This window comes from Hippocampus comes, unplaced genomic scaffold (genome assembly GCF_001891065.2).
Source record: "Hippocampus comes isolate QL1 unplaced genomic scaffold, H_comes_QL1_v1.1 scaffold155, whole genome shotgun sequence".
In the NCBI taxonomy this organism is placed as follows: Eukaryota; Metazoa; Chordata; class Actinopteri; order Syngnathiformes; family Syngnathidae; genus Hippocampus; species Hippocampus comes.
The window spans coordinates 1,735,317-1,750,288 of record NW_017804967.1 but is presented as its reverse complement, the minus strand read 5'-3'; the positions used below and the strand labels follow the sequence as shown (position 1 = coordinate 1,750,288).

The window sequence follows — 14,972 nt, the reverse complement described above, 5'->3', positions numbered from 1 at the left end:
TTGAGCTTTAAGTCTGTTTTATTAAAAGAGCAAACAATACTATTAAATGTCCACATCACCATTGATTAGAAGAGAAAACAAACCATTTCTGTACAGTTCAGTTCCTGTCAGGATCACTTCCACAAATCCATTTCTGTCAGTGTTTAGTGTGCTTCCAGAGGAAGGGAAAAAAAAAAAAATAGACATCTGCCTGGGAATCAATACATGACAGTTTAATTGCACGTGAAGGTCGGACCATCAGAGTAAATCCATCCAAGGGGACTAACGAGTTCAATTGCACAGATTTTCTGACTTAATTGATATGGATCTCAGATAACAGGCCGTTGTTTTTTAACTAGGCAACCACCTTCAGGAAATTACTTTACATCAGGGAAGAGGGAATCATTATCAAGTCCTCAGAGGGTCATATTAATTTATGAACGCATTTATTACGATATCTTATGAGCATTTTTTAGAACCGTTCCATTCAGGTTTTGTATTTCGAGTTTCACGACAGCATCTAACAAATTCTGCCGCAGGCAGCATATGGTGTTGACGAGCAAGATAAATTGGGAATCCCTCCCACCCCCTCCCTGTGGGCGGGTCGACTCTTGTATGAGGTGCTCACAGCCTGGCGTGATCCTTCAGGATGACCTCCAACTTCTGACCCAGCATGACGTTCCCTCGAATCTTGAGCTTGCCTGTGAAGAATGCCTACGTAACGGAGAAAAACATTTCAACCCTCCCCAAACTCAAAATATTTGGACAAAATGTCTTAACGAGGAAGCTGAAGGTTCATTATTTCTGGAGGCGAGTCTTGCGCTACATGGAAGCACAACACTTTCAAGGCGGACTTCAGTGTTTCAAAACTAAACTGAAAACATCACGCGCGCACGCAATATGCTTAACTCATTCACTCCCAAAGACGTTTCTAAACATCTTTTCAGACTTGGTCCAGAATTGGCTACTACTGAATGAGTTAATGACCATGAAATATCCATATATTTGGACCCGACTCGTAAGTCAAGTTACCACTGTACTGTGCTCATTCGTACCTTCTGAGGGTTGAGTTTGTCTTGCACCAGCTCCATGAAGTCTTCATCTGACGCAGTGAAAGTCACATCAGCCTTCCCGCTGGAGGCACCGCGATGTAGCGTGCCGCTCCCGTTCTTCAGATCGATTGCTAGAGGACGACAGGAAGTCCCGTTTTCAAACCTGATGTGTTTGAGGTACATCCACAGAGCCGGCCGCGTGCCTAAGTCCACTCACTCCACTCCGCAACGTTCTTGCCGTCTTTGGTGATTTCCCAGCTGAAGATGGCGTTGACCTTCTTGACCAGCTCGCCACCAGACTCTTGGATGCGGCGGCCGATCTCTGCGAACACCAGATCGCTCCGAAGCCCCGCCGTCTCCTACACAATCCAAAGAAGAAGTTGTGGCCTTCTTTTAAAAAAAAAGTAAGGATTCACACATGCACACCTGAGGAAGACCGGGAGATATGCCGGCTGGTTCGTGTAAATCAACATAAGCGCCAGAAAGCACCACAGCGCCGGTTTCCTTTACCTGGAAAAGACAAAAGGGCTGTAAGAAGCTGAGTGACATTCAAGTGTTTGGACTGAAATGATCCATACTGACTTTACACTGAATGTGAACTCTGCTGCCTTCCTTCCACATCTCTGTCTGCAGAGACTGACCCGGTATCACTGGCTTCACAAAGCGGACCTGTGGACAGGCACAGAACTAATCTTTAAGAAAAGGAAAGGGACTTGACAAATTTGCTTGATAGTCAAGAGAAAATAGAATGTTTAGAATATGCAGTCACAGCCTTAGTTAATCCCACATCTAGAAACCAGAAATGTAAATACACGTCTGTTAGGAATAGACATCGTCATGACTTGTATACAAATGCCGTCGTAATCAGATTGATAAACTTTCATTAGACCAGATTATTTTACAAACAAAAATATAAATCTAAAAATTGTTACTGTCGTGACTTACTATGTGATTCCCAGCCCAAAGCATTGTGAGTGAAATCAATACTCCAAACCTTAATGGCCTTGAATCTGGAGGGGTCGTTGCCAGCAAATTGCTTGAGGACGTGTCTCGCAGCGAAGCCAAACGAGCACAAGCCGTGCAGGATGGGTGACTGGAAGCCTGACCAGACATTTCAAAGTAGACATACGAAAAAATGGACTTTTTAATGGCTTGTGTGCAAATAGTTGGGTCCCTTGAGTGCCTGCACACGCCTTAAATGCTAAAGTAAGCAACCAAGTCAATGCTGCTGCCCATTTCTGAAAACGTGTCTGAGCGAGACCTGCCCCACTTTTACACAACAGTAGGGCTAATTTACATAACAGCCCCGGCACCGTTCCGTTGCCCATGACTTGGAAGCGAGGCTGTCTGAAGATGCAGAGCCACTTTCAAACCTGCAGTCTTGTTGCCAAACCACATTGTGTGAAACGCTATCATGCATAAACACCCACATCTCCAACAGCTATGACGAGCCAGCGATCATGTGGAAGCCAAAAGGTAAGCAGAGCTGCATGTGTTTGTTCATTTTTTTGGGGAGGCACAGATTAGTTTTGGTAAAACGGTATCATGGTCTGATAAAAGCCATGAACTGCTGCCTCAATGAGATGAAATGCCCGACTTGCCTTTATGACTCAGCATTGGCCCAGCTGTATCCAGGGCAATGTACACTGTCGGTCACTTAAGAGCAAGGGCCGCCCCCAAAATACCAACTAAGACAAGAAACAGGGTGTGTAAAGTCTAATAGAATTGTGATCTTTGGTGTATTTTGACGAAAGTATGTTGATAGACCGGGCGGCCCGATGGTCCAGTGGTTAGCGCGTCGACCTCACAGTGCAGAGGTACCGGGTTCAATTCCAGCTCCGGCCTTCCTGTGTGGAGTTTGCGTGTTCTCCCCGGGCCCGCGTGGGTTTTCTCCGGGTACTCCGGTTTCCTCCCACATTCCAAAAACATGCGTGGCAGGCTGATTGAACACTCCAAATTGTCACTAGCGGAGTGTGAACGTGGATGGTTGTTCGTCTCTGTGTGCCCTGCGATTGGCTGGCAACCGGTTCAGGGTGTCCCCCGCCTACTGCCCGAAAAGAGCTGGGATAGGCTTCAGCACCCCCCCCTTGTGAGGATAAGCGGATCGGAAAATGGATGGATGGATGGATGTTGTTAGACATGTTAGGAACTTGGAACGTTTTTGAAATTGTGTGTGGTGGGGGGAGATATCTCCTTTAAAACAAATCTATGTAAGATTGAACATCCTTGAGCAATTCAAGTCTTACCTCCCATGGCAGCAAAGCTGGGATCAATGTGGAGGGGGTTCCAGTCCCCGCTCAGACGGTACAAGGCTGCCTAGGAGTCAGGAGATGAGAGTCATAAATCATAATCCAGGCGACATCTACATTAACAAAGCCTGGAAATCACTCCGACACTTCTTTTCACATTTGATTCGCTGCTTCTTCACCTGGTCATTGGTGGTGGAATCAACCAGCACGACGTCCGGCGCTCGCTGAGGCGGCGGCACAAGAGCCTGCGGGGTTTATGCAACACAGCGCGGGAAGCGTCATTAATATTCCTCATGTCTTATTGTGTTGTCATAAAAACACAGAATTGAACACACTTTGGCTTTCTCCGATGTTCTTTTGCCTCCGAAGCCTCCGGCGCCGACCACGAACACAGAAAACTGGTTGAAGCAGAGCAGCTCGGCGCCGCTGTATGTGTTCACTAAGAAAGGAGGGAGAAGGACTTTTAGTAGCAGTGACGATCATATTCGGGCAGGACTCGCTCACCGTCGAGGAGAATGACTGCCCCGGAGCCTTTGTCCAGCACGTCTGCAATGGTGGCCTCTGATGTCAGTTGTCCTTTAAGCAAAAAAAAAAAACAAAACTCAAAAGATTTGACTGTTTTTAGGGGTTAAGCTCGAAGTTGAGTGTTCCGTACCGGAGGTGGGAAGAGGTTTGTAGAGCTCTAGATACTGCTCGCCATGTAACACCTGATGCATGACATACAGTAGATACATGACAGTTAACACATGGACAGAGGATAGATCAACTCCAATCCAGATATTTTGAAAAACTCTTCACGTGTAATGTGCCAAAATAATTCAAAGCACCATCAGAAATGCATACTTCACAAGAGCTTAGTTCCAGTGAGCATTGAGTAATTAATATTGTGCTTTTTTTTTTTTTTTTTAACATGTGGCTCATGACTTGAGTGACAGCTACAAATGTTACAAATAAAATGTTTGTTAAATTGTACTATTTCAATATTTCTGAGTGTGAAAATTTAATTCACTGATTCCTTCACATCCCGCAAGTGGTGCAAAGTGTTTTCCTCACCCGTGTAAAGTCAATTTTGAGTCCAGGCAACGAGCTCAGGCCACCATCCATCATGGCTGCCTGGGAAGGAATGACCGCGAAGGTTGGGAGGCAGCTAAAGTCTGGATGGCCTTCGTACAGGAACCTAGAGAAAAAAAAAAACAATGCAGTCATCATTGTTTCGTTGAATACATCAGCTAAACAGCAGTCATCACACACCTGAGGTGGTCGGGGTCTTTGGTGGACATGCCCACGCCAAGCGCATACAGGATGCACTGTGTGTGCGAGAAGCTGAACGTTGTCGCGGGAAGTTTTTGTCCCACTGCTGCAGTCTAATACAAAGAGAAGAGACGTTTGGATGTTCATGCATTGAGCCTCGCTGCCTTACAGTGACATGCATTTCTTCCCCTGTCTTCTGGCACGTTCACGAAAAAGGTTCTGAACTCAACTAATGATAAAATCAGGTTTCCTGGGAACCCCTTGCGGCCAACCGCTTCATTAGTTTCATTACTGGCCGCCGTCTCGGCTTTTTTTGTTCAGGTTGACGGATGTGACTGCTCCCGCTCTGCACAATAGTGACCAGCAACCGCGTGACAAGCGCTCCAAAGCGCTGACTGCTACGTTTTTAATTAAGACCGCCATGGAGTGCAGGCATCGGCGACGCGCCGCCTTTCAGCTTCATGTTAAATATCGGACCACAGTAATGAATCATTTATGTGCTTGGCCACACACGCGCGTTCACATCGCTTATCTATACAATCCAATAGGCCTTGAACAACAGTGAAAGCTTAAGATGAGAAAAATAAATTCTATTCTTCTTGAAATGGATCATTTTTGTGTGCTGCAAACTTTGTACAACCCTGAAGAGCAAAGTCACATTTTGACGCTAATGCTCCATTATAAGCTTCTTCTACTCACAGGGTTGCTGCCCGAGGAGGAGGATGCAGCAGGGGCAGAGGTCTGGCCGGCGACAACCTCCTGTCCCAAGTCCACCTTGGACAGTACGCTCACCATGGACTGGAGAGATTCTGCAAACAGGTGAGCGAAAAGAGGGGCAAATCTGGGTTAAGGTGACTGGTATTCTCATTTCTCTGTTATAAATTGTGTCCGAAGTGGGATGGTTGTCATGATTCAAAATCTGGGTTGACATTACAGCGGACCTTTGCAAATTCACAGATTCATGGTTTTTTGTTTGTACAGTTGAGACTTAAAAAAAAAAAAAGTCCGAAAATTATTTTCTCAGAAAAATACTAGTGATGGTCTGTATTGTTTTGCAGTGTCTCTTGGAGACATCAAACAGTTACTGTTAGCCAGTCCCAAAAAACAAAAAGCAACAATTTTGTTTTTGCTCCCATTTTTCATAATTTTAACTCAAAGATTTCTCACAAATATTGCACACAAGTTAAAAATTCTACCTCAACTTTTGGAAGCAAACCTCTAAAAGACTGCATGTAGCTGTATCACACTTAAAAGTGGAATACAATTAAACTGTACTTGACAAACTTATTGTACTAGTTTTTTTTTAATTGAAGCTACTGTAACTATGTACAGGAAATAAATATGGCTTCTGCGCTAAAGATTTTAGTCCACATTTTTCAACCTTGTAGAGCCAATTTTCATCCGATGATGGGCTGTAACGTGACAACATTATCATGAAAGACCTACAAACCAAAAGATATCAAATAAACCTACTGACTATTATTATCAAACATTGTGTTTTATGGGAATAAATACAACCTCTTGAGTTGGACAAATTCTAATCTTTCTTAAATCAAGGTGTATACATCCCCCCCCCCCCTCTGTACAATGATTTATCAATACGATGAAATATTTCAGTGCAACTAGGAAATAGAACAAAGGGAAACAGCTTCAGGGCTGAATTTAAAAAAAAAAATCTCAGAAATCAGAGTTAAAGTAGGGCCGTCGCCTATTGGCAGGTAGTTATAGCAACAAGGTTCGCTAATAAGCTACAAATGAGGAGGCAGCACAAAGCCATGCTAATGAGAGCGGCTAGCTCCCGTTGGGGCCGCCACCCCCGTGCGCTTCGACGCAAAACGGCGCCGTCCTCGTTGCCAAAGCGCAACCCAGAGGAATGGAGGAGGCGGAGAAAAGTAACGCTAAATGATAATTACAACAGTAATTTTGTGTGACTCATTCCAACTACTCCTCACCTCGACGTGTTTTTCTCTCCACATTTTTTGACCTCTAGCCACAGATCGCTTCACTCTTCCGGAGGCTAACTCAGGAGGAATACAGATGAGTGGCTAGCGAAAGGTTTGGGTTTCGATTTTACACTTGACAAATGTGCGATGGATGGTGCTGGTGTGTATTTTGCCGCTTCCCAGCCTATAAAAATAACAATTACTACCTTCCTATCATCCATTTTATGACATTTTTGACTGTGATAATAGAGACTGGTGTTTTATAGCAAATCTGCCGATCAATACAGTATACCTTATCTATCAATATATCTTGCTCCACTGTTCACTTTCACCGTTCACTTTCACTGTTGTTCGCTATCAAGCTGTTGATAATGTATCTTGGAATTACCTAATGAACTCGGAAAAAATATATTTAATGTATATTATGACTGACATGTTGCAAGCCTAACAATGCAATAGACGTTCCTTGGTTTAGTTGACTAGCTTATTTTCTTTGTTGCTAATTTTTTGGGTTAATCGATTCAGATACACACGCACACACTCACAAAATGCATCGATCAGGCCCCAGAGCCAAATCTTTTGTTTCGGAACAATGAAACATTGTGACTTTAACTGTGATCAAAGTGGCTGGTAGTTGCTTTATCTAGTAGTGAAGTTAGTAAATGAGACTTTCAGTCACCTTGAGAGAAAACTGTCAGACAGCCTTCACCATTAAAAAAAAATAGTCAAGACATTTCTCATCACACTAGTATGAAGTGGATTTTTTTTTCCTCGTAAATTTTATTTATTGTTTTTTAATCGGGCGGGATGTAATTTCAGTGCAGTAATAACCCCCTTACACAGAGTCGTTGGGTGAAACAGAATCATAGCAGTCGCTGCAAGTGTATGAGAATTTATCCATTCAAGCCCTTCATACATAACCGATTGAAGCTTTCTTTCATACAGTGAATTGGCCTCCATCACTAATTAGGTGACCTCAGGCCCAGCGTCAGGTGTCATTTAATACTTAACACAGACAGGCTCCAGGTACTGCTTTTCCCAAGGCAGAAAATTGCCCTGGTAGAATTCACACCAACATTCTGTGTCAGTGCTGTTTAAACTAAACAGCAATCCAGGGTGGGCGCAAAATAAAAAAATTAAATTTACAAATGTGACAAATGCTTGCTTTCGTAGGAGATTCTGACTGCCTGGCAATTGTAGTGTGCCTTTTTCCTAGAGTCATCGAGGATAGGTGGGTGTCTGTTGTTCAATCATCCCTGATAAATCTTTGCCTCCATTAAGGCTCTGAGACCACTTTTGCCAAAGCGGAAAATGGACAAGGTTGACTTTGTCTGCCATGTCACCGCTGCTTCTCTAGAATACTCAGACTGGAGTGGAGAAAAAAAAATGTGTATTTTACAAGCAGCGTCCCGTTTCAGAATTGAAGCAGTGGAGGGGCACTTCTTCCCCTTTTATTTGTGCCACAGTCGTACTTATAACCTTCCAGCATATGTCACTGGTGCCACAAAATCACTGACCTTGTACTGAAGTGGGCTTGGTTGAGTCTGTAAAATCACAAACTTTGTCCCACTGATCCCTGACAGCCTCGGGAGTCATGGGCTGGTTTCTCTGTCTGGTGATGCAGCCCTGAGTTCTCTCCCAGCGCACTGAAAACACACACACGAACATTAAGAGGTCATTTTTTTAAAATGCCGGCAAGCATAAATCTGGTGGTGGTGCTCGGGGCTAATTAATAACAGATGTAGAGCGACAGGACTAAAAACACAAAGACTCACATTTGCCAATCCAGCCTGCACCAACCTGCAAGCAAATGAGTCATCAGAGAAACGTTGGAACATGTTTGTGCCATCTTTCATTTATCAGTGGGAGTGAGACCTCGCTGCGAATACCTCAAAGAGTCCTCCGTTTTCTTGGCATTGCTCGTGACAGAGCCACAGCACCATGGGAGCCACGTACTCCGGCTTCAGCGCCGCCACCAGATCTAAATCAAACAAACGCAGACGAAAGGAAGAAGAATACCACAGCCTTGTTTCAAGGCGCATCTGCAGGGATCACTTCACGGCACTGCTCACAACACGTATTAGGGCAGAGCAGTGCGCAGAAATAGCAGCTAGTTGTCGAGCGACATTACCATTGGCATCGTTTTAAGAGTTAGTCATGCACAGTTATGCAAAAAAAAAATAAAATAATAATGTGGTCACTGTTGTGAAGGGCTACTTGTTCAGGCATCGAGTATACTGTAGTCTGTAGGAGTGCTTCTCAAAGTGCCACCTAAAGTACCACCATCATGACCAACGTTACAATACAGTAGCGTAGTGTGCCTAAGTCTTCATTTCAAAAAATAGGTTTTATTCTCCCAAAAGTATATTTAATATTTAAAGAACTTTTTTCATTGACTTCTGCTTACAAAACTACTTATTTGTTGTGTGTGTACTTATAAGGCAATTATACATTGAGATGGTTTTATGCACAACAGTTTTTAACTAGAATGTGGCCCATGACTAAAATTTGTTTGACACCTTTCATCCTAAGTAAATTTTTTCAATTTGTCTGGTCGCTTTTTTTTTCCCTCCAATAAGGTTTGTTGTTCGGTTGTTTTCAGACCAGAAGTGCAGAACCTCAGGCGTGGGCCGTTTATCATACCGGTAGGGCATTTCGTCCAGGCCACCATGCAATGTCAAAGAAACTAAAACCACAAATGAACTGTAATGAAAATGCTAAAAATGTATTTTTTTGTGCAGCTCCCCCAATGTTCTAAATACTGTATCGAGGTTCATTGAAGATTCTAAATTGTCTATAGGTTGGAACGTGTATGGCTATAAGTGCCCTGCGGCCAGCCCAGGCCTCTTGCCCTAAGTCAGCTGGGATCGGCTGCATCTCAGCCAGGACTTTAAATGAGGACAAGCACTATAGAAAATGGCTAGATTTAGTATAGCCCAATTAATATGGCTCTAGCATTGGGGCTAAAACCCAGCATACGGACGGAGCAACATGAGTCCCGTATATTGCGCAAGAGCGACAACAGACTGGCCGACAAAAATGCAAGGACAATAAACGAATGGAAATTGCTGATTTTAAAAGCAGATTGACGTCAACACGCAGTACATGCGCCTGAAAATAATTCATTTGATGGGTATGCTGGCTTGCAATATGAAGAGACATATCTCTCTTGTTACCATGGTGACCGTGGATCAGCATTTTATTTTAACGGATCAGCCTAGCCAGCTCAAATTAAATTTCTCATTAATTCCCCTCCTAAGAAATGTTGGGGGGGGTGACTAAATATCCTCACAGCAGTCAAACTTTGGCCATTACAGGGACGTACGACAGTTCAGATATGATTTTTCACACACATTCTAAGTTAACTGCGTCTGCTTACCTGGAGGCATGACGGACTCAGTGAGACGCGAGCCAGCTAAAGGAGCGATGGTGTTGCAGTGGATGTTATAATTGGGCCCCTCAATGGCCAGCGTGTTGGACAGGCCCAGCAGGCCCAGTTTGGCGGCGCTGTAGTTGGCTTGGCCGAAGTTGCCGTAGATGCCCGCGGCTGAAGTCGTCATGATGATTCTTGGGTGGCGTTAATGCATCATGGCAGCCATCACATGGGAGTCAATGGGGGAACGTTTGGAAATGACGCATGACAAGATGGACGAGGGAGCCGAGGGCAAACCATTAGGGAAAAGAGAAAACTTCGACTCCATACCAAAACGTAAAATTGTTGTTCAAGACCCCTTGAGGTTTTTTTTTTTTTGGGGGGGGGGGGCACATGAATCAGCACTGGACTATTCAGGTCAACCCTAAAAGCCGCATAGCCACATTAACACATTTCTTTTTTATTTATTTATTTATTTTTTTGCTGCTCTGATTTGCATATCCATATCTAATGTGCTGTCTGAGCCTTTTATGCAGATTCCTTTTTCTCGTAACACCGTGAAGCCAACTGAGCAATGAGCACACCACATTCAGGAGCAACAAGCAACCGATTTCTGTTTTACTACCTGAGGCTCTAAACTCGCTCGAGTCTGTCTTGGCACCGCGGTGCTCTGTAAGGAGAGGGGTTGTGGACCACTACACGTGTGCATATCTTACCTGCCAAACATTTGCTTCTTCATGTGGTTCCAGGCGGCGCGGGTCACCAAAAAAGAGCCTCGCAGGTGAACTCTGTGAATGAGGTCTGGAAACAATTTGAAACGGTCTTAAAATACAAACTGAAAAAGTGTGCAGCAATTTACCACCATGCAAAATGAAATGCTAAATTGTCCATTCATTAGTTAAATTGTGAAATATAATCCCAAATAGCTGTATTGGGCTACTTTTTTTTCATGACTGATTTCCGGGGGGTTTTCTTGTTTACACTGGAGTTTTGTTCCTATGGCGACAATGTACCTCGACTTTCTACACAAGTCATAATGTGCTGTAATCTACCACTAAACTACACTAAATCAGTAGTAACGTCAGAAATACGGAAAATATTTTTATGAAAATCACTTCTAAGCCGAGACGGCCTTCACGGAACAATGTATTGCGTATTCTAGTTTATTGCAGGCTGTACTTGACCTGAAAACCTGGTAGAGTGAACTGCCATTTGTTCAAAGACCAATATGCATTAGGTGAAAATACATAGACCATGTACCATTTTTTTTTATATAGTTTAACCCATCCACATGCTTTAAAAACATTTAAACTTAATGAAACACACTTCAAATGTATTATGACACTTTTGAAACGCATTTTAACAAATTACTAGCACAAAAAAATTTTTAATCATTGTACGTTTTGTAATGTACGCGCGTTAGATATGCGCCTTGAGGACGAGGCCTGGTCAGGTGGTGTCACATCAACGAATCTGTGTGAGTGAGCTGTGGCTGAGATCAGCTTCTGCATGAATGTGCTCACTCTTTTTTTTTTTTTTTTTACTGTTGCTTCTGAAAGGTGCATCAATGACGGCTGTAAACCGAGCACCCCCCGTGGATGAATTAAATTTTGTGACCTTACCCCAATCCAAATCGCTTGTCCTGACGAATGAGCGGTCACGAAGGATCCTTCCAGAGAGTAAAGGGTTGTAAACGGAGCCAGTGATGAAAGAGCTGTTTTTCCACCATAAAATGACTTACCCGGCATTGTTTACGACAATATCTGAAAAACAAGATATAATCGACATGAGATTTTGTAGGTACACAAGCGAGGGCTGTCAGAGTTGTAAATAAAAACATTAACAACGGCTCTATCCCACCACCAGTGAGTTTGCCCGGACTGAACCGAACACAACCCAGGAAAGGACTCACCCATCAAAAAAAGTAGGCTAGCCAACGACTAATGTTATTGATCCCCACTTGTTCCCCTGCCACTTCTGGTCTATTGATTCGCACTCACTCACCGATTCTTCCAAAGGCGTCCAGCGCCGCTTGAACGAGCTTCTCTCCGTCTTCCACAGAGTCTGTGAGCGTGCGAGGCCAAGATGGGGAAGGGAGCTTTAAAAGCAGCTGAGTAATTTTCTATTAAAACTGACAGTTACAATAATACGCTCATGAAAAGAATAGACAAACAAGGAAAATCCAATTACTGATCCTACCCTGATAAGCCGCTACTATTGATGGCAATGCATCGCTTCGATTGGTTCAACACTTAATACACACTCTTAATACAGTATAAACTCTTAAGGTCCAACAGAATCCACGCATGTTCGTTGACCTCCATTTTGTTGATCCAAAACCATCTTCTTACCCCGCAGGAGGTAATTGATACAGGGTCAAATTACCAATGGAAAATTTGCCCAAGAGACAATTTGATCGTGGAATGGATTCATCCAATTCCAATTGATTTCTCTGCTCAAAATAAAATCAGCACCATGAGCTCAAACATAAAGAGAGATAGTGGTTTGTAACAAAAGGCCAGAGGACAAGATGGAAGCCGATCCAAAAACTTCTCACCGTAGTTGGCCACTGCCTTTCCTCCCTTGGCTTTTATCTCGTCCACAACCTTATCGGCAGCCGCAGAACTCTTTCCACCCCCTTTGGTGTCTACCCCAAGGTCATTCACTTGAACGTAGCGAGAGGAGGAAAAGATTAGCAACAAATGGGCAATGAGTGCAGTTTTCCACCGGTGATTAGGAACGTTTCGCTAAGCCTCGTCACACAGTTCAAGGGCGAGTTCTTCGTAGATAGCGGCTATTATTGCAGATGTTTATGGCCGAGGCCTGCGCCTAAATCACGATGTCAATCAATACAGCGCATCAGAATGTGACACCACTGATCCTCTTAAAGCCGAGGTTGCGCCATTGGATCACAAGTGGAGCTTAGCCATGAACCGTGCGAACGGATGTGACTTCACACTCAGCAGGAAGTCACGCTAAGTTACGTTATATAGTTTAATACTTGAAAAGACACCAGGCTGATGACACATTCGGAAAAAGAATATAACTGAGCTGTGTTTTTTTTTGTTTTTGTTTTTTTTCTCAATGCATTGTAAAGTGGAAATAAAAAGTCTACACACCCCTGGTTTAATACCGGTTTTTATAATATTAAAAAAAAAAAGGCGTCAACCAAAGCCTGGTAGAACAGCCAACCTTTACTTGGGGTTCATCAGAGGCAATCTAAAATGTGAAGGGTTAATTCTGACCCCGGGGACTACCAAAAAATGGAACGATAATAAACCTGTAAGACAAGAATTGTGCGACTTAATTCTTCAGCATTTCAGCTTATCCCCGATTCTTTATTTTTCACTATTGATTCATAAACAGTATTCGAGGGGAAAAATGTTTTGTAATACACTTTAATGCAAGATAAGATTTTACACAGTTAATCGAAGGAATAATTGACAGGTTGAATTCTACTTTTCCCTTTTTCCCTACAATATTACAAATATATTTTCATAAATGACTTTCTCTTTGTAACATTTAGGCTCTATTCTCACATGATGACAACTTTTTCTCATTTTATTTAAACTTTATTGGAATATCAGACACAAAATTGCCTCACTTTCTCTTTGTAACATTTAGGCTCTATTCTCACAGAATGACAACTTTTTCTCATTTTATTGAAACTTCATTGGAATATCAAGACACAAAATTGCCTCTACACACACACACACACACACACACACACACACACACACACACACACACCACTCCACAATGAATAGTACACGCTGTGTACCTAGTTAAGCATCGCCAGGAAATATTCTTAGTTCTAAAGAGTGTTCCTGTTATATTATAACCAGATTCTGGTAACATTGAGCATTTTCTTGTAACATTATGTTTTGTTCCTCATAATATAGTGAGGCAGTTGTTAGCTATGGTGAGAAGTGCACTCTCGCCCAGCACTACTTCACATAAGTTGTTGTACTTGACAACAATAACAGAGCAACCACGAATCTTCCAGCTTTTTTCCCCTCATCGGTGGTGCTTTAGGATACAACCATTTTCTCCTTGGGGAGGGAATGAATTCTAAACGGGTGGTTAAAACGTTTATACACAGTATGTAGACAATAGCAGGAACATTTAGAAAACAATTTTGAATTTAGTATTGGGAGATTCATTGTCAACATTAGGGATGGCAAGGCATTTGGTGGAGGCGGCAGCTGCCACCCGTTGCCTCCTTGTAAAATTGCCTATGCTGTGATTCTAATAATGATGTGGCCCCAATACTCCTTTGTACAGAATACACATTGCTCTTCCAATGTCACACAAGTCACCTGAAACATTTTGCATTAAAGGGGATGACAACAGATGCTATTTATATGTATTTACCTACAACAGAGGCTCCTCTTGCAGCAAATGCCAGTGCATATTCCTTCCCAAGACCTGCACACAGGAAAAATTAGGGGTTTGTTTGTTTGTTTGTTTTAACTCTATCAACACCGTCTGTATTCCTGTTACTGCATGTGCCCTTTCACCCACTCGGATCGACTGTACTTTGATCCCCGTGGCAGACTGGAAGCAAATGTCTTTCGCTGGATTTCCCGAAATAGTTTCGTAAAATCGCTAGAGCAGTGTTGTTTTAGCTATAAGAGGCTGTTTACTCGTTAGCACACGAAAGGTTGCAGCAACATAAAACAACAAAGAGCTTAGACAAGACAAAAGACATGCTTACAGAATCGTGCACTTTAACATCGTAATCATCCCGATCAGCTGGTTAACATTCCGAAGCTATCCACGGTAAATAGAACTGGGCATACAGATTTAGCATCGCTGACAGTCGAGCTATTATGCAGTACTTTAATGTTCCCACGGTAATTTTACCTCCTCCTGCACCCGTGACGAGCACAACTCTTCCTTCAAATGACAATGACATCGCGGTTGTTCTGTGAGTCTTGGCTTCGTCAGCTGGACCACTTAACCCTTGGGTTCTTTTCCCAGCAGCGTGAACTTTCACAAGTTTCACTTCCGCGATGGGGAAGGGCGGGCTCTGCTGGGACCAATCAGAAACGAGAACGCGCTTAACCCTTTCTTTGACGCACTGAAAGGTGCAGATCGTTCCACGCATGGTCAAATGAAGCGG

The 14,972-nt window shown here is 43.2% G+C and overlaps 1 protein-coding gene across 1 annotated transcript; it reads right to left on the bottom strand.

The window, feature by feature from the left end:
- Window positions 1-14,872, bottom strand: hsd17b4 (hydroxysteroid (17-beta) dehydrogenase 4). The gene is made up of 25 exons (XM_019887031.1): window positions 14,714-14,872; window positions 14,222-14,275; window positions 12,405-12,512; window positions 11,852-11,911; window positions 11,589-11,610; window positions 11,470-11,516; window positions 10,564-10,648; window positions 9,854-10,041; window positions 8,364-8,455; window positions 8,250-8,274; window positions 7,992-8,120; window positions 5,231-5,340; window positions 4,532-4,644; window positions 4,334-4,457; window positions 3,936-3,987; window positions 3,785-3,856; window positions 3,616-3,719; window positions 3,460-3,525; window positions 3,278-3,347; window positions 2,026-2,132; window positions 1,614-1,700; window positions 1,458-1,541; window positions 1,249-1,390; window positions 1,035-1,162; window positions 1-693 (listed from the first exon to the last, which is right to left on the bottom strand). The coding sequence occupies exons 1-25, from the start codon at window positions 14,763-14,765 to the stop codon at window positions 604-606; spliced, it is 2,211 nt and encodes a 736-aa protein (XP_019742590.1). The 5' UTR covers window positions 14,766-14,872; the 3' UTR covers window positions 1-603.
- Window positions 14,873-14,972: the final 100 nt, after the last annotated feature.